This window comes from Sminthopsis crassicaudata, chromosome 2 (assembly GCF_048593235.1).
Source record: "Sminthopsis crassicaudata isolate SCR6 chromosome 2, ASM4859323v1, whole genome shotgun sequence".
Taxonomy (NCBI): Eukaryota; Metazoa; Chordata; class Mammalia; order Dasyuromorphia; family Dasyuridae; genus Sminthopsis; species Sminthopsis crassicaudata.
The window spans coordinates 360310130-360336269 of NC_133618.1; the positions used below are offsets into that span (position 1 = coordinate 360310130).

General features: G+C 35.3%; 1 protein-coding gene across 1 annotated transcript; it reads left to right on the forward strand.

The window, feature by feature from the left end:
• Nucleotides 1–1566: 1566 nt before the first annotated feature.
• Nucleotides 1567–24045, forward strand: C2H5orf15 (chromosome 2 C5orf15 homolog). The gene is made up of 3 exons (XM_074290935.1): nucleotides 1567–1786; nucleotides 15979–16487; nucleotides 21587–24045. Exons 1-3 carry the CDS (start codon nucleotides 1621–1623, stop codon nucleotides 21716–21718), a joined length of 807 nt encoding a protein of 268 aa, XP_074147036.1. The 5' UTR covers nucleotides 1567–1620; the 3' UTR covers nucleotides 21719–24045.
• The last annotated feature ends 2095 nt before the right edge of the window (nucleotides 24046–26140 follow it).

A 26140-nucleotide genomic window follows, 5' to 3' on the forward strand; every position in this document is an offset into this window, starting at 1 on the left:
CCACACAGTTTAAAACCACTATTTTCTCGAGATTTTGGTTTTAATCTGCCCCCAAGCTTATAAAAGAGAATTTCCAGCAGGTAAGTAAAAATTACCTCTAAAGATCGAGCCACCAAATGATGAGGAGTAAACTGAGGTCTAAACAGAGATGGGTCAGTTCCTTTTCTCTCTCTCCTTCCTTCCCCAAAGTAACCAAGGGCTGGGTCAGCAGCAAATGAATTTGTTACTCAATGCTGTATGGAAACATAGTCTTTATTGATTAGAATGGAAACACCTGAGAGCCAGTGGGCAAAATGGCTGCATGGTACAAGGCCAATTTTGCAAAGAATAGATTTTTGAGGACTCTGTTTTATACAAGAGCACAATCATTCAGATGCAGTGATGTAAGGAGGTTCAGGAGAGTGATGTAAGTGATAAGGATTCTCTTGTTATCTTTTGGGGAAAGACAGGAGTCTCTTCCCGAAAAGGAATTTCCTGCTGGCATTTGGTCTATCTGAGCAGATTAGAATGGGGGCTGTAAAACCCCAGCCAGCTCAGATAGCCCAAACTGGTTTGACCAGATCTTGTATGGTCCAAGTCCCAAAGGAAGTTGGAGATGGAACAAGGAATATCAAGGGGCTACCGCCCCCAACACTCTCAGCAAGGCCTAGGCATGTATGGTATCCCACAGTGGGTACCTTTCTGATGCCTGTAAAGATTCACACTGTACTTTTATCCAGTAAAATAGTGAACTTATCAAATTAACACAAATGTCTCCTGATCAAGACCCTCCTCACTTAAGAAAGGGCCATGCCTGAAGCTTGCAGCGTGGCTTTTTTTTTTTTTTTTTTTTTTTTTTTTTTTTTTTACTCAATCTCCCTTCTCCTTCAGGGACCTTGGGATCAAGCAGAACAAGTTATGTTCTTCCACAGAATTCCCTTTCAGGCACATTTAAATGGCCATCAGGATGCTCGGAATGTCTTCTTTTCTTCAGTATAAGGCAGGGAGAAAGACCTAGTTTCAGTGAAGCTTTTGCCCCATCTTGGCTGTCCGTTAACTGTTGCAGACCAGAGGCGTCAAACCCACTGCAGAAATCATGTTAGAATGTAATGGGGAAATATTTAACCAAATAAAAGAAAATTACAATAAAACATAGATGATAAACTTGTATTTTAAAATTAAGTCAGGAGGGGTCCGCAGGGATCTTTATGTGCGGATTAGTGACTCCCCTCTCTCCTCACTGCCTTCTCCCCCCTGCCCCTTCCAATTTGAGGTGGTCACCAAACTCTGGGGGAATACGGAGGACTCTCCGGTTTGTAAAGGACGCTCGGGCCTGCAGTAGTTTTCTCGCTTGGGAGTAAATGCCCTATGCCTTGCTGCTAACTCTCTACTTGATCTTGGACAAGTTTTCCCCCTTCCTGTCGTCCTCAGTTTTCACGTTTGTAAAGTGAGGTCCTTGGAACCGGGGATCCCTGGGGTCACCTGCAGGTCCTGGGAAGCCTCTAAGCAGTTTCAAGTGTTCCAGCCTATGCCTCAGGCCTCCGGGGTGGGAGGGACCACGCCTTCCTGGTGATGACGTCACCGCGCAGGAGACGCAATCCTTAGCAACCGGCGCTCTGGTCGGCTCCGCCTGTCCGGGCTATGGCTAGTATTCCCGCCCGCAGGACCATGGAGGTGGCCCTGCAGGAAAGGCCCCCGCCTCGGCTCCGCGAGTCCTCGCGCCGCCGTCCTGACCTTCCAGCCCGGGCCTCGCCCGCACTCCTGCTCCTGCTGCTGCTGCTGCTCGCCTCCCCGGAGCTGCTCAGCGGTGAGGGCCGGTTGAGCTCTAGGCAGGGGTCTGGGGGAACCGAGAGCTGGCGGCCGGCCTGGCCTAGAGGGTGTTGGGGCCTGCGGAGTCCGAGCCTTGAGGGGTCGGGGGAGTCCCCGATCTAGGGGAGGAGCCAGGGCTGACTGGGGGAAGGATCTGAGGAAGGGTCGGGGAGAGGCTGTGGCCGGGATCTGTGAGGAAGGGTCCTGGGAGTAACGGAAGGAAGGTGTGTGTGAGGACTGGGCTCGATGTGCTTGAGGGAGGGGCTCTGTGAGGAGGGGGCCAGGTGTGTCTGAGGGGCCCAGGACCAGCCGAGACTGTGTTGGGTGAAAGGAACTTGAGGAGCAGGGCACCTGAGAAGCTTGGGGGTGGGGAGGAGCTCAAGGCCGGGAGTGACTAAGGCAGGTGGGAAGGGAGAGTCTGGACCTTGGACCCTAAAACTAGGGTGCAAATCGGAGTCCGGAGCTGCAATAACTGAGAGAAAGAAGGAGGAAGGGAGAGGGAAAGAGAAAGGAGGGAGGGGGGAGGAGAAGGAGAAGTGTGTTTGCATGTGTGTATGTATGTATGTACGGACGTACTCTGTACGCTGGAGGACACATTTTAGAGTAAGGCCAGGGGGGAGCAGTGTGAAGTTTTGGGTTCGAAAGAGGTTCAGAATGAGGAGTCAGGCTTAGGAACAAGCGAAATTTGGGGCCTTGTGAGGTCTGGGAAGAGGGGCCAGGACGTTGGTGATGTGAGGAGGAGCTACTCACTCTCCCTCTACCCCAGGAGGAAGTTACATTGATATTAAGCCAAAACAGCTAATGGGGCCTTAAGCTACACCAGAAACATTACTTCCAGGAATAAGGAGATGACTCTCCTGGTCAGACTATACTTGGAATACAGTGTTCATTTCTGTGCTCCACAGTTCAGGAAGAACGTGATAAGCTGGAACTTTGAGAAGAGATGGATAGCCTAGCTGTTGTTTTTGGCCTCAGGGAAGAATTGGGAACCCTGGAATAGAAGTTGTAAAGAATCAAATTTATTTAGACAATGTGAGGGAAAGTGGTCCAAAAGGGAGATTATGGCTCCCAAAAGTGTTGACATTTTTTAGATATCTTCAAGCATAGGCAGTCTGACAGTTTGTCAGGTATGAGCATAGTAGCAAGGATTTCCTTTTTTTGTGGGTTGGATTAGGTAACTCTTCTGCAATTCTGAGTTTGTGTCTAGGGCCAGTAAAGCAAGAATAGCATGGCATTAGGATGAGAAAGGTCTGTGAGGCTGTGGCAGATTTGTGGTAAGGCATACAGCACGGGGCCTAAATTTTTATGGAGGAGCTTTGTGTGTATATGAATCAAGGGGGCCTTCTTGGGACTTTATTGAAGAATTGCTTGCTTTTTTTTTTTTTTTTTAAACTTTTAGAAAATAGATTTAGTATTTTATTTTTCCCATTATATGAAAAAAAACATTTTTGACATTTATTTTTAAAATTTTGAGTTCTAGATTTTTTTCCCTTTCTCTCTTTTCCCTTCTCCCCTTATTGAAAATTCAAGCAGTTCCGTGTACATTATACATGTCATTTCTATATTTATGATAATGAAAGAAACCAGACTCACCCCCAAAAAAACCCTCAAGAAAAATAAAATTAAAAAAAAAGGTTTCATTCTTCATTCAGACATGTAATGTCCAGGGTAGCTTTCTGAAGGATCTCTGGACGGGTGTAGGTCTTTAGGTGGAGAAGTGATGAAGGAAGGAGAACTACCACGAGGCTGGTCAAGTTTTCTCTGTGTCTGGGGCTAAGAGAGCTTTTTGTGACTGAGAGTCCATTATAAACCTCAGTATGGTTATATCACTAAAGCACACTGAGTGTGGGCAACCATCACATCATCATCACATTAAGTAGGGAACCATTATCTCACATCGAGTGGGTACTTAACTATTAAGTACTATGCTGTCCTTGATTCAAGTATATCTTTTCAGAGTTCTGGCCCTCTACACAGACACCATTAGTTTTTTCTTTGAGTATGGATAACATTTTTCAGCATAAGTTTTTCAGAATTGTCTTGGAAATTAAGAATAGTTATATCATTCACAGCTGATCATCTTACAATGTTGTTACTTTGCACACATTACATTTCACTTTTTATCAGCTCATGGAATCTTTCCAGCTTCCTCTGAGAGTATGCTGTTCATCATTTCTTATAGCAAAATAGTATTCCATCATAATCATATACCACAATTAATTGAATCACTCCCCAATTGATGGTCAACCCCTCAATTTTCAATTTTTTGTTCCTAGAAAAGAGCTGGTATAAATATTTTTTTGTACACATAAGTCCTTTTCCATCCTTTTTATTTAAAATCTCTAATAAGTGCTATTGCTAGGTCAAAGGGTATGCATGGTTTTATAGCCTGTGATCATAGTTCCAATTTCCCTACAGAAAGATTGAATCAGTTTTCAGGAATTACTTTCTTTGTAGGGGTGGAAATAAAAAGTGTCTTTGGAAGGACAACTGTGGAGGAGGAACTGTGTGGGAGTCCTGAAAAATCACTGGGGAGCTTCTGGTTGTGCAGTGCCGTGAAGTGCAGAAAGATTAAGGATTGTATAGGGGAATTGAAGAATTGGGATAGTTGAGTTAAGGTATGGGTACAACTGAAAAAAGGAGGACCTAGGAGTGAGCTGATAGGAATAATTAAAGAGAAGTGATAACACTATAGGAAACTGAGAAGTAGGAGTAGAGAAGTATTACTTTTGGACAACTCTTTTCCCTACATTAAACCTAAATAAATATTTCTTTATAACTTTTACCCATGATTCCCAGTTCTGCCCTGAGACCAAATAGCAGACAAATAACTACCTCTTTAGGAATTCTTCTCCAATTCTTCTCCAAACTCTAGCTTAACAATGTCCTTCCTAAACTGTGGAGTACAGAATTGAATACTTTGGATTCTGGGTAGGAACTAAAGAAGGGCTGACAGAAGAGATGACAGAAAAATGGTTAGAATTCACTAGGGAAAATATGAGCATGATAGGTAGGGAATTGAAGAGGTGGAGGTCTGGGACTGAATTTTTTTTTTTCCTTTTTGAGGCTGGGGTTAAGTGACTTGCCCAGGGTCACACAGCTAGGAAGTGTTAAGTGTCTGAGACCACATTGGAACTCCTGTCCTCCTGACTTCAGGGCTGGTGCTCTCTCCACTGCGCCACCTAGCTGCCCCCTATGAGACTGAATTTTAGGAATCACACTTTAGGAAGGACTGAAGAATGGCAGGAAGTAGAAGAGGTTGGTTGAGGATTGGTTGTTTGGAAGGCACTGAAGAGATGGAGACCTTAGTGATTCTTATAGAGAATATTGCTAAAGAGCACAGGATATTTTAGATAGTAGGAGAAAAAATGAAAAATGGCTCTGTGGTTGAGAGTAGTGAGAAGATGTTTTGGAAATGAGCAAATTTACTATGTATAGGAAAAGTTACAGACATTTGAAGGTGAGATAGATGTTTTGGTGACTGAAGTTAAAAGGGCAAAGAAAGGTTAAATGTTTAATTGCTGCATACTCTACTTTTGTAGGGGCAGTTATTTTTCCTTAACCTTTTCTTCTTACCTATACCGTATTGTCAAACTTGATTTTTCTAATATATATATATATATCAGTGAAAATTGTTGTAGATGGAATACAAACTATGGATATAAATATTATATGAAAAAAAGACTCCTGGAAAATCTGCAAATTGTGGCATGAGACTTTGGGGGAGAAAATAAATCAGCTAACCAGGTAATCTTTTGTGAATTGTACAGAAGCTTCTGGGACAGGCTGATCTGAGGAATGATCCCAAGCCTTTTTGGCTTATCAATTAGGAACAACAAAGAGTCAGAATTGCTATACCTGATCACTACTGTCAGGAGACAGTCATCCATCCACCTTGCAGCTCTGCCAAGGGCAGAGACCCGGATGGGAGTCTCCCTGACCCTGAAACTAGAATCTCAGTTTAGTTTAATAGACCTCTATTTAAGTTTAAGATTAGAGACAATGGGCAGAGTTTTCAGGTTCAAATCTCATTGTTATGATGCATTATGTCTTTGAAGTTCTTCTTATCCCTATTTCTCAAGTGATGCTAGATTAAACTTTTGGGTTACTAAATTGTCTGAGAAAAGCTGTTCTTAAATGTGTATGTTCCATAGGAAATCTTAAAGAGAAATTATCATGTTTCTTTTAAGAGAAACTCAGTTCTTCCACTGATTAGTGGAAATTTTCCTGGTTTTGATTTATTATTAAGTGCTCCTTTCATCTCAAATTTTTGTTTGAAGGAACTTCAAAATAGAACTGCCTTCAAAATAAACAAACTTATTCATTTAGAAGGAATCCCAAAATGTGGACTCATAAATTTTATGAAGAAAGGCAATTTTATGTAAAGATTGAATCATTAAGCAAATATAGAAAGTTGTACTATAGCATAGAAACTTGGAACATTAGAATTGGATATGAGGAAAAGTAAGAAAGATGACTTGAGGAATTTGTTGTTGAGTCGTTTCAGTCTGAGCAACACTCTATGGCTACTTTTAGGGGTGTTCTGGCAAAGATACTGGAAATTTGACATTTCTTTCTTCAGTTCATTTTACAGATGAAAGAACTGAAGCCAATAAGTTTAAGTCACTTGTCCAGGATATAATATCTAGTGTCCGAGGCCAGATTTGAACTTGGCTTCTCACTCCAGAGCAAATGCTCTATCCACTGGGCCAGTTAGTTCCCCAGACAGGTCATCTCTAGGAGGTGACATTTGAACTAAACTTGGAAATGCAGGAGTGAATTATCATTTATTTCTTTCCCTAATTAACACATAAAAACATTTTTTAGCAGTCATTAAAAAATTCTCTTGGGGGGTAGCTAGGTGGTGCAGTGGATAGAGCACCAGCCCCTGAATTCAGGAGGACCTGCGTTCAAATCTGGCCTCAGACACTTAACATTTCCTAGTTGTGTGACCCTGGGCAAGTCACTTAACCCCGATTGCCTCAACCAAAAAAAAAAAAAAAGAAAAAAAAAAAAGAAAAATTCTTTTGCGTTCCAAATTCTCTCTCTCCCTTCTTTTCCCTGCCATACCTTTGCCCTTTTGAGAAGGGAAACAATTTGACAGGTTATATATGTGTAATTATGCAAGACATAATTCCATATTAGTCATGTTGTGAAAGAAAACAGACAGAAAAAAAAGAAAAATTAAAAAAAATATGCCTCAGCCTATATTCAGCCTCCATCAATTCTTTCTCCAAAGATGGATAGCATTTTTTAATATATGTCTTTCAGAATTATCTTGAATTATTGTGTTTCTGATAGATAAGTCATTCACAATTGATCATCATTCAATATTGCTGTTACTGTACACAAAGTTCTGGTCCTGCTAATTTTATTTTGCATCAGTTCATGTGAGTCTTAGGTTTTTCTGAAAGCATCCTTCTTATCATTTCTTATAGCATAGTAGTATTTCATCACAGTCTTATACAACTTGTTTAGCAGTTCTCCAATTGGTAGACATCTCTTCAATTTCCAATTCTTTGCCACCACTGGAAGAGTTGTTGTAAATATTTTTGTATATATGGGTCCATTTAGTTTTTGTTTATCTTTTGGGTATATAGACCTAGTAGTGGTATTGCTTGGTTAAAAGGCTTACATGGTTTTATAGCCTTCATAATTCCAAATTGCTCTACAGAATGATTGAATCAGTATACAACTTGACCAACACTGCATTAGAGTCTAAATTTTCCCAAATCCCCTCTAGCATTTGTCATTTTCCTTTTCTGTGATATTAGTGTTTCTCCTAACTCCCAACCCATTTTCCCTTCGCCCCAGCCTTCTCATCCCTTTACCCTCCTAGTTTAACTGTAGGGTAAGATAGCTTTCTATACCTATATGTAAAGTTCATTTCCTTTCTCTCACCCCATCTTCTCTTCCACTGTAAAAGTTCTTTCATGCCCCTTATTATGTGAGTTAATTTACCCCATTCTACTTCTCCCTTTTCTTTTCTCCCAATGCATTCCTCTTTTTCTCACCCTTTAATTTCATTTTTTAAGATAATCATCCCATCAATTTCAATTCATATTCAGGCCCTCTATGTATACTTCTAATTGCCCTAATAATGAGAAAGTTTTCAGAACTTATATTATCTTTCCTTGTAGAAATATAGTTGCCTTATGATTTTTCTTTGCTATTTACTTTTTTATTCTTTTTTTTGAATCTTATATTTGAAAGTCAGATTATCTATTCAGCTCTGGTCTTTTCATCAAGAATGCTTGAAAGTCCTATTTTCTTGAATATCTGGTTTTTCAGATTATACTTGATAGATTATACTCACTTTTTCTGCGTAGACAATTCTTGGTTGTAATCCTAGCTCTTTTGCCTACTGGAATGTCATTCTAAGCACTCCATTCCAGAAACCACTAGATCTTTTGTATCTTGACTGTGACTTTCTGTGATATAGGTTACTTGCAGTGTTTTCTCTGGAATTTTGCTATAATATTCTTGGGAGTTTCCATTTGGGCATCTTTTCCAGGAGGTGATTGATGGATTCTTTCAATTTTTACTTTGCCCTCTGGATCTAAGTTATCAGGGCAGTTTTCCTTGATAATTTCTTGAAAGATGATGACCAACCCTCCCCCCACCTTTTTTTTTTTTTTTTTTGCAATTTTTTTTTTGCTAGTTCAATAATTTTAAAATTCTCTTTTCTGGATCTGTGTTCCAGGTCAGTTGTTTTTCCGTGATATGTCAGTTGTTTTTCCGTGATAATATATATATATATATTTTTTTTTTGGACACATTTTTTTCATTCTTTTGGCTCCCCCCCCCCCTTGGTGTCTCAAATTCATTAGCTTTCACATGCCTAATTCTAGTTTTTAAAGAATAATTTTTTTCATTAAACTTTTGTACCTTTTCTCTTTAGACAGTTTTTAAATTGTTCTTTTCTTCAGGGAATTTTTATATCTTTTTTTTCCATTTGTTCTATTTGTTAGCCATAAGGTCTGGTATGCTAGTACTCCTTGTACTAGGACTGAGATCCAGGACTACAACTCAGATTCAAATATGGGCAAAGTAATAGAGTCTTGGTGCTAGTAAAGGGACTGTTATAATCTTTTGATTAGTTGTCTGACCCATTTTCTATCAATGGGCTGAAAAATCTGGAAACTGCCAACTGCTGCAAACTTCCAGTGCCTGCTGGTTTGGTGGGCGATGGCCTGTGCTTCACAAATTCTTATGCAATAGACCTTTCTTGCTAACCTAGCAAGAAAATGGGCTAGAAAATGGTTTCATCCTGCCTTTTGTGAGTTCTGCCACTCCAAAATTTGTTTTGGGGAATTATTTAAAGGGGTTTGGAAGGGCTTGGGGAGAGCTCAAGTGAGTCCCTACTTTTCTTCACCATTAGTGGAGTTAAGCCCAGCAGTGAGGATTTTAACAATTTTAATATATATAACTTTATTCAGCAACTCCATACTATTCAATCTAATTGATACTTGAGCTTTGTTTTTTCTACCTGAAGTAGACTTTGAACCAAATGGGACACACAGTTTGTTTATATAACACACAGAATGTTTATATAAAAAAAGATATATCTATTAGACCATGAATATTCCTTGTGAAGTCTATGCATGACTTGATTCACTATAATATCTGATATATTACAATAGATCATGACTCCTGGCAAGTCCTACTGAGTTGAACAAGGCTTTGAATATGAGTTCAGTAATAGTCTACATATTTGCTTTTCCAGATCAGAATAGTTAAGTTCAAAGAAACACATCATTAGTTTGGACTCTCCAGCTTCAGCAGCTTTTATTTACCTAAGGCATAGTGGGTTTTGGATCTGCATTGGTAGGCAGAATGAATATTCACACCAGTGAAATTATATATCTTTGAAGCAAAATCTAATTTAGTATAAATATTTAGTTGGGTATTTAATTTCCAGGTTTTGAGTTAGGTAGGGCTCATAACTTTGAAAGTATAGCATTCCAGTGACTCCCATAGTAAACTACAAATTGATAACTTAAAAATTTGAACAAATTTTGTTTGTAACTTGACTATGCCCTAAGTAAAATCTTATGCTTAATAAATAGAATTTTTTCCTCCCTCTCCCCTCCCCTCCTTCTTCCCTTCCCTCCCTCCCTCTCTTTCTCTTTCTATCTCTTTCTTTTTCTCTTTCTCTCTCTTTTCCTCCCCCCCCCCATCTTTCTTTCAAAAGGGGAACCTCTTGCTTCTTGATGCAGTCCATTCTACTTACTGTTTAACTATAATTGTTTGAAAGTGTTCCCTGACATTTGCCCTGTATTTGGTTCTGCAACTTCCACTTACTATTTCTGGTTCTGCTTTCTGGGACCACATAGAACAAAGTTAATCTTTCTGCTAAAGGACAAACAGCCTGTCTGATTCTGTTTATTTGAAGATGCTTTTCCTGAGTCTTAGCGTGACCTATTGGGGAGATGACAGGTATTTTAAAAAGATGCCATCCTTGCAACACTATAGAGAACTAACAAATTTTTTGGTTTAATTTGTGTAATCAGTATGTTGGAGGACTGGCTATGACAGGAGCTAACATGGCAAGTTAATTCAAAGAAAAAACTCACTAAGTACTTTCTGTGTACGTAGCACAGATCTAAGGGATGGGTGTGTATAGAGAAAAAAGGAATAATCTTTTCCCTCAGGGAAGTTAAATTTTAAGGGAACTAACCTTATTTTGGACTCTGAATTTCCCTTTTGTAGTTTAAATGAAAGTGGGTATCTATTCTGTTTACTTTTTCCAGGGTAGTAGATTTAAATACTTATACACAATAACATATAAAAAATAACATGTCAACATTTTAAATGTGCCTACTTTGAAAGATAATAAAGATATAACATGTATTCTAAATATTTGTGATTTTTCAGTTGCTGCTACCACAATGAAGATTGTAGCCCCACTTTGTGGTTTCACAATTTCACTGTTACTTGGCAGACAGTCCTCTAGTAGTGAACCTATTTAGGCTCATCATTGGACAGTGTTTGTTTTGATCATACTCAGACTTTATAGTGTGCTTAACTTTCCAGACCTCATGCATCACTGATTAACTTTACTGTGCAACTTTTAGTCCCTCCTGTTTTCAAATCTGGCCTTACAACAGCTAAGCATTTGTCTATGCCCATCCAAGATGATACATTGGTGAAGGAAAAGAGTGGATATATGTAAATATAGCATGTGCTGTGATTTTTATCATTATTTTCTTATACCTTTACAGTATCTTTTTTTTTTTTTTTTTTTTGCAAAGTTGGCATATAATGAGAATAGAGGAAAAGAGGAAAAAAGAATTATACTATTTTTGTGTAGCTTCTTTGATAATAACTGTCTCAGAATGTAATTGTGATTGATTGTATCATAATTATCTTTTTGTCATCTTAGCTTCTTTTGGGGAAATAATAGAAGAGATTGCATGGCTCCCCATCCCCCAATATCCTTCTGCCATATTAAATGTGTATTCTTGCATCATATTCTTCTAAGCATTAGAAGAAACATAAAGTTTAATCTCTCACAGGGATTAATTTATAATAACAAAGATATGTAGACAGATAACAATAAGATACAATATACTTGGAAAGTGCATCTGTTTTAAAATGAAGTCTAAAGTATAAAGGGTCAAATAATACCAAACTATTGCCACTTAGATATGGGTTTTAATTTCTTTATCCAGTGGTAAAGATGGATTGCTGTTTTGTCATTCACATATCTCCTTTACCCAATAACTTTTGCCACTAGTAGCATTTATTTTTGAGATAGCATATAGTTATTGTAGATAATATGAAATAAAATATGAGGGATAAAAGGGTTGCTTTAGATGAATGTTAAGGTCTCTTTCAGCTCTAATGATCTATAATACAAGTTATAATCTTAGCCTCATTAGCCTTGTGCTTGAGTAAACCTTAAATGATGTAACTTTTGATTGCTTCACTTTATGTTGCCAGACTTCAGATTTATGATTTCCAAGTCTGGCATGGCTAATAATTTTTTTTATGAAGTACAGTGGGTCAACTATCCCATTTTACTTATGATTAAAAAATTCTGAGGTTTATCATTTATCTGGTTAAAAAGTAGTACTTTACATAGATTATACTTGTAATGATAAGGACTGTCTTTTATTTGGAGGATCTATTTTGTTTATTGGGCCTTGGTCCCTTGCCTTGGCAGTCTTCTGTTTCCTGGACTGTGTTGGTAATTGTTTTTCTTTTTTGGGGGGTGAGGGAGATATGTATAAGCACATACCTTTTAAAGTTTAATCTATATTACCACTTTTAAAAATTTAAATAGTCTAAAAGATAATCATGCTTTGATTTGTAGAGATTGCCTGAATTATAAATGTTCATGCTGAAAATTTAACAATCATCAAATCAGTCTGAGCTGATTCTAGTACCCCTTCCCTCTATATGTATACATACACACACATATATACACACCCACAAAATCAAAAGAAATCCCCATATTGACTGTAACTATGCATACATATACACATATGTGTGCATATATACATACATACAAATAAATGCATGTGTGTGTGAGTGTTTGTGTGTATTTATATCAGTATACCTCATACTATACCCTGAGAGCATTACTTTTCTATCAGGAGATGTTTGACATGTCATTTTGATCTTTTGGAATCATGGTTAGTCATTGCATTGATCAGAGTTCTTAAATCTTGCAAAGTTTGTAATGTTATTGAATAAAGTGTTCTTCTGCTACCACTTACTTCATTCTGCATAAATTTATAAAAGCCTTCTTTACTTTATTCTGCATCAGTTTATATAAGTTCAATTTTTTTTTAAATTATCTGTTTCATCATTGCTTTTATTGTAATCATATTCCATTATATTCATATACTGTAATTTGTTCAGCCTTTCCCCAATTGATGAGTACCCCTTTAAGTTTCCAGTTCTTTGTCAATGTAAAAAAAAAACTAGCATAAATAAATAAATAAATATATATATATATATATATATATATATATATATATATATACTTTCTTTTCTTCTTTCATTGATCTCTTTGGGGTATAGGCCTAGTAGTGGCATCACTTGGTCGAAGATTATACACAGTTTAGCTGTTTTCTGATAATTCCAAACTGCTTTCTAGAATAGCTGGAGTAGTTCACAGTCTCACCAACATCTATAATGTGCCTATTATCCCTAAGCCTCTCCAATATTTGTTATTCCCTCTCCCCCTTTTTTTTGATCAACATGGCTGCTTTGATGAGTACAGGTTCAAGTATTCTCTGACAATCTGTGATTTAGAAGTATCTAACTCTCCCAGCTGCAGGCAACCAGATTGAAATGTTAATTGAGAAATGTTTTAACAAAATAAATGAAAATGCAAAATGGATAATGTTAATTTGTAGTTTTATAAGCCAGTATGTGGGCCATAGAGATCCATTTCTGCTTGAATTTGACACTAGTAATTTGGAACATTTCTTGTTAATGTGGATATTTATAGCTTGAAGTTCTTCCTCTTCATTTCCTTTGATCATTTGCCATTTGGGGGAATAGTTCTTACACATTTGAATCAGGATTGTGTGTATGTATGTGTTTTTTGAAAATGAGATCTTTATCAGAGAAATTTGCTGTAAAGATATATTTTTAAATTGGTTTACCTGTTTCCCTTCTAATATTAGTTGTATTAGTTTTGCTTGTACAAAACTTTAATTTTACATAACCAAATTAGTCCTTTTGTGATCCTCTCTAACCCCCTGTTTAGTCATGTACTCTTTCTTTTTCTGTAGAAATGAAAGATATTTTTTTCCCTTGCTCCTCTCATTTGCTAATGCTGTAACTTTTTATTTCTGTTATGTATCCATAGGTCTTATTTCCATAACCAGAATAAATCTCTTGATTAATGTTTCCCAATTTTGGGACTTTAGAGCTTTTAAGAGAATTCATAAATACAACTGTGAAACCATAAAATTTAAAATGTTCATTGCTTTAACCAGATATCTCCTGTACAAAAACTACAAAATAAAACTAGACATCTCATTAAAATGACTCAGTGGAATATCTAAAAAAGCTTATATAGCTCAAATATCTATAACTAAATATAATTTTTCTTGTAAGTAATAAACCACAAACTCATTTAGAGCCAACAAAATTCATAGTAGCTTATTATTTTCTCAGTCAAGAGATACTTAATAGCACATCTCTTCAGTAGGTTTGTGAAATTTTGTTTATTTCTCTTGATGGAAATTAGTTACCATTGTTCTAGGATAGGTATTTGTTTCCTTTGAAAGGTTGTGTTGGGGTTTATTTGAGCTTTTTTCCGTTACTTCCATTTTGACAGAGTGAAAATATCTTTGCTTCATTTATGGATGGCAGAATAGTTTGGAGTCATCCTGTCCTACATTCTTGGAGATTTCTCTTTTACAAGCCACTTACATAGTGTATTGGTATTTGACAAAGCAATTATTATACTTTGGTTTCTAATTTATCTAAACTTTTTGTGATAGCAAGAAACTGGAAGCATATTTACTTATCTATTGATCAGGGAAAAGCTGAACAAATTGTGGTGTGTATATGTAATAGACTATTGGACTGTAAGAAATAATGAATTTGAAAATTTCAGAGAAACTTATAAAATAATATAAAGGAAATATTATAATTAAAAATATAAGCATAATATAACGGAAAATAATAGTAAAAGATTCATACCAGTACATTGATCAATCCTGACTACTAAGGACTGATAATAAAACAAAATAGTCTCCCCCCACCCCCAGCATACTTCAGTCTTCTTAATAGGAGAGGTGTGATAGATTACAGCAATAGAGTAAGTTTTATATTGTCAAGGCTTGTTCAGTGTGGCAGATTGGTTTGCTTTAACTTCCTTGTTAGAAGGGAGTTTTATTTTGGTGGGGAGGAGATAGACTACAGGAAAATAACAGTGATGTTAAAAAAAAAAAAGAAGCAATATAACACTAAAAATTAGCTTACTGTTGCTTGTTCAGGGAATCTTTAAAGCCTTATTAACTAGTTCTGGTCAATTAACTTAAAAATTTTTTTTTATTATAGCTTTTTATTGACAGAGGATATGCATGGGTAATTTTTCAACATTGTCCCTTGCAACCACTTCTATTCCAACTTTTCCTTTTCTTCCCCCCGCCCACTCTGCTAGATGGCAGGCCGTCTCATACGTGTTAAACATGTTAAAGTATATCTTAAATACAATATATGTCTACATATTTATACAATTCTCTTATTGCACAAGAAAAATTGGATTTAGAAAGGTAAAAATAACATCGGAAGAAAAACAAAAATGCAAGCAGTCTACATTCATTTCCCAGTGTTCTTTCCCTGGGTGTAGTTGGTTCTGTTCATCACTGATCAATTGGAACTGAATTGGAGCTTCTCATTGTCAAAGATATCCACTTCCATCAGAATTGATCTTCATACAGTATTGTTGTTGAAGTTTATAATGATCTGCTGGTTCTGCTCATTTTACTCAGCATCTCTCTCCAGGCCTTTCTGTATTCATCCTGCTGGTCATTTCTTACAGAACAATAATATTCCATAACACATACCACAATTTACTCAGCCATTCTCCAATTGATGGGATTGGATTTCCAGTTTCTAGCCACTAAAAAAGGGCTTCCACAAACATTTTTGCACATACAGGTCCCTTTCCCTTCTTTAATATCTCTTTGGGACATTGCTGGATCAAAGGGTATGTACAATTTGATAACTTTTTGCATAGTTCCAAATTGCTCTCCAGAATGGTTGGATCCATTTACAACTCCACCAACAATGCATTAGTTTTCCCGTATCCCCTTCAACATTCGTCATTATCTTTTCCTGTCATCTTAGCCAATCTGACAGGTGTGTAGTAGTATTTCAGAGTTGTCTTAAGTTGCATTTCTCTTATCAATAGTGATTTGGAACGTCCTTTCATATGAGTGGAAATAGTTTCAATTTCATCATCTGAAAATTGTCTGTTCATATCCTTTGCTGGCCAATTAACTTTACAACTTCAAGGATATGTAATTTAATGGGTTCTTTCCTCCAGGCCAGTAAGAGGCATCAGAATTTGACTTTAGTGGAGTCTGAACAATTAAAATTGAGTAAAATGAATAATATAATAAGAGGCCTATGTGAAATATAAGTAATGCTTTCAGTCTTGTGCATATGAGAGTAGACTTTACATTTTAATGTTTCTTATTTTTCATTTGTTTCTAGCATCAACTGTGAAACAAACCTTAGAAACTGTGGCAACTGAGTCAATAGTTAACCATACCAGAGCTAATGTTTCCACCACCAGTGTCCCAGCCCCCATGTCCAATTCAGAAAAAAATGAAGTGATCACATCTGTAGTCTCTCTGTCATCTACTACCATGCCTCAAATGGAAGTTGATGCTACTGAAGATACTAGAATAGAAGAAGAGGAACTTCTTACACTAAACAGTTCTCCATCTGTAACCAAGGATGCTTTGGACAATGGGGATTATGGAGAACAAGACTATGACTGGACTCCCAATTCTAGAGATGATACCGATGAGCAAATGCAAGAAAATACAGGTTATGCAGGATTTGAACAGACTGTTAATCTGAACAGTTTTCATGAGACAAAATCCTTTAAGTCTCCATCATCAAATATAGAAGAGGAAGACAGCCATTTCTTTTTTCATCTCATTATTTTTGCTCTTTTGATTGCTATTGTTTATATCACATATCATAACAAAAGAAAGGTGAGTTTGAGAATTTTCTTCACCTCTACCACTGCATGTCAGAATGAAGTTTTTTTCCAAGTACTGTTAAATATCTACTTACTGTGCTTTGACCCATGGTACCTATGTAAAGTTTTACTTCTGAAGAGATTTATTTCCACTTTTTGTTCATATAATTAAATCTTTGGAACATTTCCATAATAGAGTTTTTGAAATTATAACTTTTCTGACTAAACTAAATATAGTCAGACAACTAAATAATGATGCTAGGAAATGTGACTGTTATTGATAGCTATATTTTCACAAGAATTTGGTTAATTTGAAGGTAAAATTTAAGAATGTCTAATCAGTAATCTGCATATCTGCATTCCAATTTTGTATGTGTGTGTATTAAACCTCATAGCCCAACATGGTAACATGTGTGTCCTTCTGATTGAGAATTAAATTGGATTTTTAATGAGCAAACATTTTAAAAATGTTTTCTGTATAAATTAAGTATGGCTGGTACTATAGAATTAATTTTCTTTCTTTCTTTTTTTTTTTTTCCTGAGGCTGGGGTTAAAGTGACTTGCCCAGGGCCACATAGCTAGGAAGTGTTAAGTGTCTGAGATCAGATTTGAACTCAGGTCCTCCTGAATTCAAGGCTGGTGCTCTATTCACTGCCCCACCTAGCTGTCCCCTAGAATTCATTTTCTTAAAAAAAATTTAACATTTTATATCTTTAAATTTACTTTGGCACTTCATTCATGGCTTGATTTTTTTTTTTTAAAGAATAATAGTTTTAAAATATCTATTTCTTATTTTATATTTTCGGCATATCATTAATTCCCTTTGAATTCCCAGTTTTACTGGCATGTGTTGTGTTAGTAGTTTTTAATAATTTAATAATTTCTTGAAAGTTTTGTTGTGAATCCTTGTTTATTTCTTTGTTAATATCACTTTATTTTCTCTTTATTATTCAGTTGTCAAGTGACATTGATTTTTGATAGTCTAAAGTAACAGCTTTTAATTTTTATTTTCTCCACTTTTTAATATTTCTTCTTTTGCTCTTGTTTTCAGATTGCTAATTTGTTAATTTTTTGTAGTATTTTTAGTTGCTTTAATTCACACTTATTGTTATTATTGTTTTATTAATATAAGTTCCAGAATTATAGAATTTTCTTTGAAATCTGCCCTATATTAGAATTTTTTTCTCATATTTAGTTTATTCATTATTAATTTGACTGGATTTAAGGAAACTGGACTGAATCTGTGATTTCATTGGCATAAGAAACTCCCACATAAGGAAATTTTCACTGGTAATCCACCTTCACAGGAATTTATAGACTTAGAGAATTATTTACAGCACTGAGAAGTTGAATAATTTATTAGCACAATCACATAGCTAGAATGTTTCAGAGAAAGGACTTAAATCCTGGTTTTCCTGACTTTGAAATCAACTCTTTATTCACTATGCTATGTTGTCTTTCTATCTGTAAGGGGCCATTTATTATATATTTTTCTTTATATCTATGTATGATTTCTTTTTGTTTTAGCATATTGCTGATACACTGGGCATTCCAAAAAGTTTTAATGCAGTTTTAAACTATTAAAGTTTAATACATTTTAGTAACATAAAACTGCACTAACTGCATTTTTGGGATGCCCTGAGTATATGTACACTTTAATATTCCTATTTAAAGTTATCATGGGTTATTCATGCCATTGAGCTCTCTCTAGTTTCCTTTTTGTTTATCCTTTAGTTTTGTTTAACTAAGAGAGGAATATTCATGTCTTCTATTAGTGTTTTCTTTTCCAGATTTTCTTTTAAAAATCGAGTCTATGCTATTTGGTATATGTACATTAATATTGTTTTTTCATTATAGTATTTTTTAAATACTTGTTTTCCTCTCTTGACTTTATTAATTTTTATTGATACTTTATTTGAAATCATAATTGCAATTTTTGTCTTTTTTTAGTCATTTGAAGCACTACATTTGTGAATTTAGGGTTCTGTGAATACACAAAACATAGATATTTAAAGTGCTTTAAATGTCTAAAAATGTATATACACAAATGACTAAAAATGTACACACACATGCATACACATATAATTCAGCATGTAGTGAACTTTGATTTTCTATCAATTTCTTATGTTTTTTCCTTCTTGTTGGGGAATCAAATGATAATTAAACATTTAAGGTTATAATTATTAAATTTGCGACTTTTAAAAATGAACTATTTACAAATAGAATTGCTCTCAATTTGTTTTGCTTATAACAAGCTTTTCTTTCTCCCATTATCTTGACTAATCTCAGACTCCTTGTTGTTTACTCTTTCTTTTGTTTATTTAACCTTTCCCTTTCCAACTCAGATACATTTGTCAGAACCTTTCACATCAGTCTTGTTACTTTGTAATGGCTTTTTCGAAGAAGTTGCTTTCCTTCTGTTTCTTTCTTATATTTTATCCAGGAATCATATAGAATGAGTTATTTCTTAATAGAGGAATAGGATTGAGAAGAAACTTCCATAACCTTACTCTATTCTCATTTTTTATTTATTTCCTTATCACTTATCTTTAATGTCATGCCATTCTTGCTTTGGATTCTTTCCAAACTGTGTTTCCTGGCTATCCAATTACTTTCCCTCAGAGTGTGAGTTAAAATTAAATCCATTTTGAAATAGCTAGTCAATCCCTGACCTAAAGCATCCAGATCCTCCTACCTACTCCCAGTTCTCAAATCAGTTGCCTTTTCTTAATATCTTCTCCTTCAACCCAATCTTACATGAAGATGTGACCTTTTTTCATGCCAAGGTAAATATGAGTAAATGATCCAGTCTATTCTATATTCTGTAAGCAAATTTCCTCTTCTCCCATTCTCATTCTGATGTTCCTTGATTGCCTACAAATACTTTGATGTATCTTCCATCCTTAAGAAATCATTTGATCCGGTTATCTTTGTTAGCTTTTGTCCCATATCTCTGCTATCCTTTGTAGCTAAACTCCTAAAGAAAATCTTTTACACTTGATGTATATCCTTTTCTGCTTACCTTCTAAATTCTCTGAATTTGAGGATTTTTGCTTTTATTAATTGATATAGATGGGGAAATTTCCCCCTCTAAATTTACCAAGTGTCGCATTGAACTCTCCCATATTTTACTTTTTGATACACACACACACACACACACACATATATATATGTTATACATTTCCATATGAGTCATGTTGGGAGAGAAAAAAGGGAAAAACCACAAGAAAGAAAAAAAAATCAAGAAAAAGAAGTGAAAATAGCTTTGATACGTATTCAGTCTCCATAGTTCTCTCTCTCGATGTGGATGGCATTTTTCATCCCAAGTTTATTGGAATTGCCTTGGATCATTAAATTGCTGAGAAGAGCTAAGTTTATCTTAGTTGATCATTACACAATCTTGCTGTTTTCCTGGTTCTGCTAGCTTCACTCAACATCAGTTCATGTTAAGTCTTTTCTGAAATCAGCCTGCTCATCGTTTCATAATATTACATATATATATATATATACATATATGTGTATGTATATATATATATATATATATATAATGTTTCAATAATATTCTGTTACTTTCATATACCATAACTTATTCAGCCATTCCTCAATTGGTAGGCACCAACTCATTTTTCCAGTTCTTTGCCACCACAAAAAGAGCTGCTACAATCATTTCTGCACATATGGATCCTTTCCCTTCTTTTATAATCTCTTTGACATATAAACCCAGTAGATACCCACTATTGGATCAAAGGCTATGCACATAGTTTGATAGTCTTTGTGGGCATAGTTCTAAATTGCTCTGCAGAATGGTTCACAACACCACCAACAATACATTAGTGTTCCAGTTTTCCTACATCCCCTCCAACATTTATCATTATCTTTTCTGAGCATTTTAGCCAATATGAGAGGTGTGAGGTACTAACTCAGAGATGTTATAATTTGCATTTCTCTAATCAATAGTGATTTAGAGAATTTTTTCATATGCCTATAAATGGCTTTAATTTCTTTTCATCTTAAAATTGTCTGTTCATATCCTTTGACCATTTATCATTTGGGGAATGAGTTGTATTCTTATAAATTTGACTCAATTCTTTCGATATTTTAGACATGAGGCCTTTATCAGAAACACTTAATGTAAAAAATTTTTCCCAGCCTTCTGGCTTTTCTTTTAATCTTGTCTGCATTGGTTTTGTGCAAAAAAATTTTAATATAATGTAATCAAAATTGTCCATTTTGCATTTCATAATGTTCTCTATTTCTTGTTTAGTTAATAAATTCCTTCCTTTTCCAAAGATCTGAGAAATAAACAATTCTTGCTCGCTCTCTTAATTTGCTTATAGTAATACTTTTTATGCCTAAATCATATACCCATTTGAACATTATTTTGGTGGAATGTAAAATGTTCACTTAGTTTCTGCCATACTGTTTTCCAGTGTTCCCGGGCAATTTTTCTCTCATATTTTAAATAACATGTTAGATTACATGAGGACAAAGGGGTTGTACATAGTATGTGATGATGTATGTTTAGAACATCTGAACTCTGCAGTTCCATAAGTTCTATACAAAATATTGTATAGAAAATTCAAACACTAATTTGTTTTGTCTTTAATAAGTTAGAATGTAATTCTTTCTGTTTTCTCTTCCTTCTCTTTCATTTCCACATCAACATGGATATGGTGGGAGAAATAGAAGGCAGAAAAAAAATCCCCCAACTTCCAGAGAACTAGTTAGTAAAGAAAGCACTGAAGAAAGGCAAATAATGCCTATATGGTTTTTTCTCTAAATGTTTCATATAATTAGTATTTTAGTTATTTTATCACAAGAATATCTTTTAAATTTAAATGTAGTTATAGAAAAACAGTTTTCTTAGTTGATTAGCAGAAAGATTTCAAGCTTTGTTTCTGGCCATTTACCACTATTCAGTATGTATTCATTTATCAAAACAATTTTAGGCAGGTCATATTTAAATATCAAAATATTATACGGTAATCTATTAAGAAAAGAACAGAAAATATTTTATTATTAGAGAGACAGAGGGTTTGTTAATTATTCAAAGATCTACTTTCTACTTCTATGTAATCATTTGCTCATTTAAATAATTTTGTTTTATTTCAGATTTTCCTAATGGTTCAGAGCAGAAAATGGCGTGATGGTCTTTGCTCCAAAACTGTGGAATATCATCGGCTAGATCAGAATGTTAATGAGGCTATGCCTTCTCTGAAGATTACTAATGATTATATTTTTTGAAAGTACTGTGATCTCTGAGGTTACTTATTTAGTCATTTTTTTGTCTGACTTTTTATATCATATTATGCATATGTTTGCCATAGACAATTTGGTACATAAATGAGAGGTTCATCTCTTTGATTTTGTCATGGTAGTTTGGAAATAAGGGATGTGTATAATTTTTAATCTTTATTATTATCTTTTTTTTTTAGCTGAATTCAAATCTGATATTGAAAATGTGGAGCTAAATGTTATCTTGTGTACCCTGGTTTTTTCAGGTTTATTTATGTTGTGTCTTCTGAATATGTCTGAAAATGAAAATTTAAATCCCTTGAAATATTTATGTCAATTTAAAATAGTCTAGCATCACTGCAGCAGTCTCTTTGATAGCCAAATATTGATCCTTTTTTTAAGCACAGAATTCTTTGTGTGCTTTCAAACTAATATAAATGGACATAACAGAAATAATGTCCTGCATTTTAAATAGAACTTTCTTCTGGAAAAATACTTTAGATATTTCTTAGATGACTTCAGCACTACTCTTAGACATTGGGATTGCTCATTTAGACCAAAACTTTAAGTTGATAATACATCAACTATATTGAAATTTCTGGCATGACAGACTTTATAATCACAATTTCGTCACTTAAGAGTTAAGGAAATGTAATTTATCCTTTGCTTATTGAATTAAATCTAGAATTAGAAGTTTTTGGTCAAGTATGAGTTACCATATAATTGGAACTCATTGGCTTCTTCAGGGTTCCAAGATTGGTAGCTCAGTGGCAAAGAAAAGATTGCTATAAAAATATACTTATTAAGTAGTTATTTTATAATAAGATCTTGTGGGAGATAGTTGGGATAAATCTTGTATTAGGGCACATCTTCCCATGTCTGTCATATTCAAATTATACCTGAATTAAGTCACATAGATTTTTTGTGGGTACACGGACTTTTTTTTAATGTGTCATCTTGTTTCTTCACAGATATTAGAAAATGACTGATTTTATTTTTGTACACCTTTTAGTGATGATCAAAGTTGTAGAGAAGTGATTTGAACTGAAGGTAACTCATAAGAATCATTGTTTGATTTTTTTTTTTTTTTGAGAGAGGATTCTCTCAGATATATTTTAAAATTAATAACCATGGAAATAATTAGTAGGTGGGCTCTCTTATTTACTCAGATGAAGCAGTTTAGCTTACTTCTTTCAGTTGAATATTAATACTGAGAAAGTGAAGCACAAATGTCATATGTCAGAACTATTTTCTTGCAGTAATTTTTATCATATTTAAATTTGCATCATTTACTATTTTGAACTTTTTAAAATAAATAGTAAGAATATAAATCTATGATGTCACAACTTGTGTTATGTGTAGCATTCCAGCATATACTTATGTTGCTATTAGGAAGCAATAACTTAGTTGCACATAACTTTATAGAACACTTTACTGTTAACTAAACTTTGTAAAGTGTGCTAACAAATAAGTTAAACTCAAATACTATTAGTCATAGTGTTTCATATAATCTAGGGAAAAACAGCTCAGTGACTTGGCTGCAGATTGAATTTGTTAAAGAGTATTATATTCTGTGTAATTATAGGATGTATTCTGCCTGATAAATGAGTTTGTTGCTATTGCTTCAGACTCTAACTTTTGTGGGATGTGGGGAAGTGTCTGTAAGTCAGTGTAAGAATTTCTGTTTCTGAACTTCATAATTTCTTCAGCATTAAGCAGGAGACCATTCCTGCTTGACTTCTCAGGTCCTTACTTTCAGCCCAGGAACACACATGGTAATTGAACCAAATAACAATGAAAGAGAAAGCTAAAAGTTCTAAGCAGAGTCTCCAAGTTTCACTTCTGAAGAGTACTAGATAGTCACTAAGCATCTCTAAATTGAGTGATATGGGAAGAAAGGAAGAGCAAACTGACATGAAAAGAAATACTCTGCAACTGTCTAATTTTTGTTGAATTGAATTTGAGGTAGTTAATATTGGTGCATTTCTACAGGCCATTATATGGAGTAAAACATGTTATATATTGTGGCATATAAGCCCACCACTCTGTCCCATGTTATCTAAATTAATGACAGTTCTTAATTTAGAAATGAACATTCAAATCTTTCTTTGCCATATAAGTCATTATTCCTCCCCTTTCCAGTTCTTCATCTGTCCTTATTTGCAGGCCCAGATCAGGTGCCTGGTTGAGAAGGTTTACAAAGAAGATCTAAGGAAAAAACAGCTATCCTGTGGAAAGTGAAGCAGATATCAGAAAAAGTGCTGAAAATCATTGAATGGCAGTAGTGCTGAGAGGCATGGTGTATCAACAGTGCAAATAAAATACTAGTTTTGTTATAACTTTGTATTTTGAATTTTTCCCCCACTTTTTTTTTTTTTTTGGTCAAAAGGCAATCATGAATCAAAAAAAGGTGGGTGGTTTCAAGTTGAGAACTTTGTGTTGTTTTCTAAAGGAACCTCAAAAGTTCCTTAATGAGACAATAGCTGTTTGTTTTAAATTTTCTGTCCAGGCAAAGGGTTGCTGTCTTTGCATGAATGTGAAGGTGGGCTGTGGACAAAAACAGGAAAGGCATTCCACCAGAAGTGCAGGTATTCTGCCTAGTAAATCCCTTTTGGAAGCAGGTGTGACAAGTTTTAAGCTAATTGACTCCCAAGATTTTTCTCACTCATAATTTCAATCTCTTTATTCTTTTCTCATACTTGTCTCCTTCCTCAGGGGCCAACCAGCTCCAGAGTACTCACTCTTGGCTTCTAAATCCTCAAATTGCTCCCTATCCCCAGACTTCAGACTTCTCAAAGACCTTAAATTTTCTCTTCTGCTTTACTAATCCCCTACTTCTTAACCTCAAAGTTCTCTTCCTTACTTTAGGCCCCTTCTTTTCCCAGTTCCCTCCCTTCCATCTTTTTCCACCTTTGTTTTTTACTCTGGCCTTAGTCTTCATTCCCTGATGGGGCAGGAATAGAAGAGAAGCCACTCATTAAACCAAGATGGTTGAACTACTGTTGACCAGTGAGGGACTAGCTCACTGGTCCCTAGCTCAGACACAAGATGCACAGTCTTTGCTCAGACAACTTGTTTAAAAGAAAGCAGTTATTGTCTCACTAAGAGTGGTTGAAATCTCTTTAGGAAAAGATGCAGATGGTTCTCAGCTTCTCAAGTCAACTCTGGTTCTAGCTTTAGAGGGCAAGTGAAGGAAATCCCTGACTAGGAGGATGTGTGGTAACATGTGAGGGAGAGGAGTGAGCAAATGGAGTTAGAAAAGAAATGCCATTTCTTCAGTTTCAAATAGTATTACTGCTAAAAAAACATCCTTTACCTTACTGATAATATAAAATAGTATATGCCTGCCATCTAGGAGAGAGAGTGGAGGGAGGGAAGGGAAAAGTTGGAACAGAAGTGAGTGTAAGGGACAATGTTGAAAAATTACCCATGCATATGTTCTGTCAATAAGAAGCTATAATAAAACAAACAAACAAACAAAAAAAACCCCAAATAAAATAATATAGGGTAATGCAGGTCAGGTGTTGATAGCAAAGGAGAGCTAAAGTAAGAGAATTTGAAGAGTGTAAAAGTGTGTGTTTTGTAGAGTGGAGGTTAGGGTAGAGTAAATGAAGAAAGAACCACATTGTAAAGGAAGAGGACGACTCAGAAAGAGGGCATTACCAGCCATTGGAAGGACCTTTGAGATTTTGAAGACATAGAAGAGAGTATTGTGACTAAAGGAAAAACTACTATGAAAAGGGAGTGATTTGGTTAAAGCTGAAGAGATGTTGGAACCAGATTTGTGGAGGGAACCTTAAAAGCCTGTCATATATGTTGTCCTGTATTCATATATAGAGTGAGGAAGTGACATAAGAAGGATGATCTTGATTGATAGGTGTGTATTGGATAGGTTGGAATAGGGTAGGAGAGACTGGAGCCAGAAAACTTAATTAGAAAGTTATTTTAGTGTAGGCAAGAGATAGAGCAGGAACTTTTTGTTGTCATTCAGTTGTTTCAGTTGTGCCAATTGTTTTGTGACCCTATTTGGATTTTCTTAGTAAAGATTCTTCTCTAGCTCATTTTATAGATAAGTAAAATGAGGCAAAATATGACTTGCTTGGGCCTAGAGTAAGTGTCTGAGGCCAGAATTGAACTTAAGAAGATGACTCTTCCTGATTTTAGGTTTGGTATCATATCCACTATGCCACCTAGCTGGTCAAGGGCAGCAACTAAGGTGGTGGTAATGTGAATAGAAAGAAGGAAATTAATGGAAGTAGAATTAGCAGGCTAAGCAACTTACTATATCCATGAGGTGAAGGAAAAGGTGAAATCAAAGGATGACTGTGATGTGAATCTTGGTGACTGAGAGTAACAGTGGCATCAAAAAATTAAAAAACTGGAAGAAACTGGAAAACTTGAAGTTAAGAGTTTAGGAGAGATGAATCAGTT

What these genes read in the sequence shown, in the direction of transcription:
- C2H5orf15 (XM_074290935.1), top strand. Translation starts at nt 1,621, where the DNA reads ATGGCTAGTATTCCCGCCCGCAGGACCATGGAGGTGGCCCTGCAGGAA. An exon ending in CTCCCCGGAGCTGCTCAGCG is followed by an intron (nt 1,787 to 15,978) that starts GTGAGGGCCGGT and finishes ATTTGTTTCTAG; the next exon opens with CATCAACTGTGAAACAAACC. An exon ending in CATATCATAACAAAAGAAAG is followed by an intron (nt 16,488 to 21,586) that starts GTGAGTTTGAGA and finishes GTTTTATTTCAG; the next exon opens with ATTTTCCTAATGGTTCAGAG.